At 63.2% G+C, this 1,121-nt stretch overlaps 1 protein-coding gene across 1 annotated transcript in view; it reads left to right on the top strand.

The window, feature by feature from the left end:
* The window catches only part of TCF25 (transcription factor 25 (basic helix-loop-helix)), a gene marked incomplete at its 5' end in the record, with an annotated part of 16,053 nt that overhangs the window by 14,735 nt on the left and 197 nt on the right, over positions 1 to 1,121 (top strand). Inside the window, 3 exons of the mRNA XM_010085416.1 lie at positions 61 to 151; positions 297 to 376; positions 895 to 987. Of these exons, the coding sequence (XP_010083718.1) occupies positions 61 to 151; positions 297 to 376; positions 895 to 987 (264 nt within the window). The remainder of the gene's footprint in view (positions 1 to 60; positions 152 to 296; positions 377 to 894; positions 988 to 1,121) is intronic.

Genomic DNA, 1,121 nt, shown 5'->3' on the forward strand with positions numbered 1-1,121 from the left:
ATGCAGAGCTCGCCCTCCCAGGCCTGCTCCGTGCCACCCTCTGTCCCCTCCCCGCTGCAGGAGGAAGATGCGGTACCAGAGTGCACCCAGGAACATCTACCGGCATGTCATCCTCTCGGAGATGAAGGAGGCGACGGCAGCACTGCCACTGGTGAGGGGCACGACGGGGACGTGCGGCGGGATGTCCCTCGCGTCCCTGCTGCAGCTCCCCAAGACAAGGGGCTGTCCTGCCGGTCCCACCGTCTCTGTGTCTCACTGTTGGCCACTTCACCCCTTCTTTCTTCTCCCCCCCGCAGGAGGTGACCTCGCAGCCCGTGATGGGCTTCGACCCCCTGCCTCCTCTGGACTCCATCATTTCCTACACCAGACCCGAAAGGTACTTTCTCCTCCGCTCCTTTCGCACAGCCGGTGTGTTCCCTGGGCGCACGCGGGTGCTCGGGGCTGACCTCCTCCTTCTCTTCCTCTTCCCCCTCGGAGGAAGAGCAGAGCTTGCGGTGCTCGCTGACGGGCAGAGCGGGCGGGAAGGACTGGTCCTGCCGCTTCCCTCGGTGGGCAACCCCTTCGCAGCCGTTCAAGCCAAGGCTGCTGGAAAATCTTGGCTGTTCCTTCCCCGGGGTGCTTTGGGGTGAATCCAGGTTTAAGCACAGCCCTGGCGTGCGCAGACCACCGAGGGGGAGCTCCTGCGTGTCTTGTGCACCAGCCCAGCTCCCAGCAAACCTGGCAGGGGTCAGAAACCCCTGGGACCCCCCGATACCTGCATGGGGTGGGCTGGGGAAGGGCCGGGCGCTGGTCAGGGCAGCGTGGTTCCCTCCAGCGTCTCTGCGCTGTCTCAGCCCCAGCGAGAGGCCGAGGACCAAGCTGCCCCTTAACGGCGGTGTGATTCCTGTCTTTCAGAACAAACCAGCCATCCAACGAAAGCACTTTATCTCTCTTCTTCCGCTCGCTGTTGCCAAATTTTAACTTGCAGGTAGGTGCAGCCGGCGTCCGCTCCTGCTGCTGGAGTTTCCGCCACATTTCTGCAAAGGGAGTGGCTCTTGGCAGATGCAGCGTGGAAACGTCAGGTTGCAGAGCAGCCTGATGCTTTTTGGCACGCGGCTTTGTCTCTTCTCTCCCCCCCCGCC

Source organism: Pterocles gutturalis, unplaced genomic scaffold, assembly GCF_000699245.1.
Source record: "Pterocles gutturalis isolate BGI_N339 unplaced genomic scaffold, ASM69924v1 scaffold4045, whole genome shotgun sequence".
Lineage (NCBI taxonomy): Eukaryota > Metazoa > Chordata > Aves > Pterocliformes > Pteroclidae > Pterocles > Pterocles gutturalis.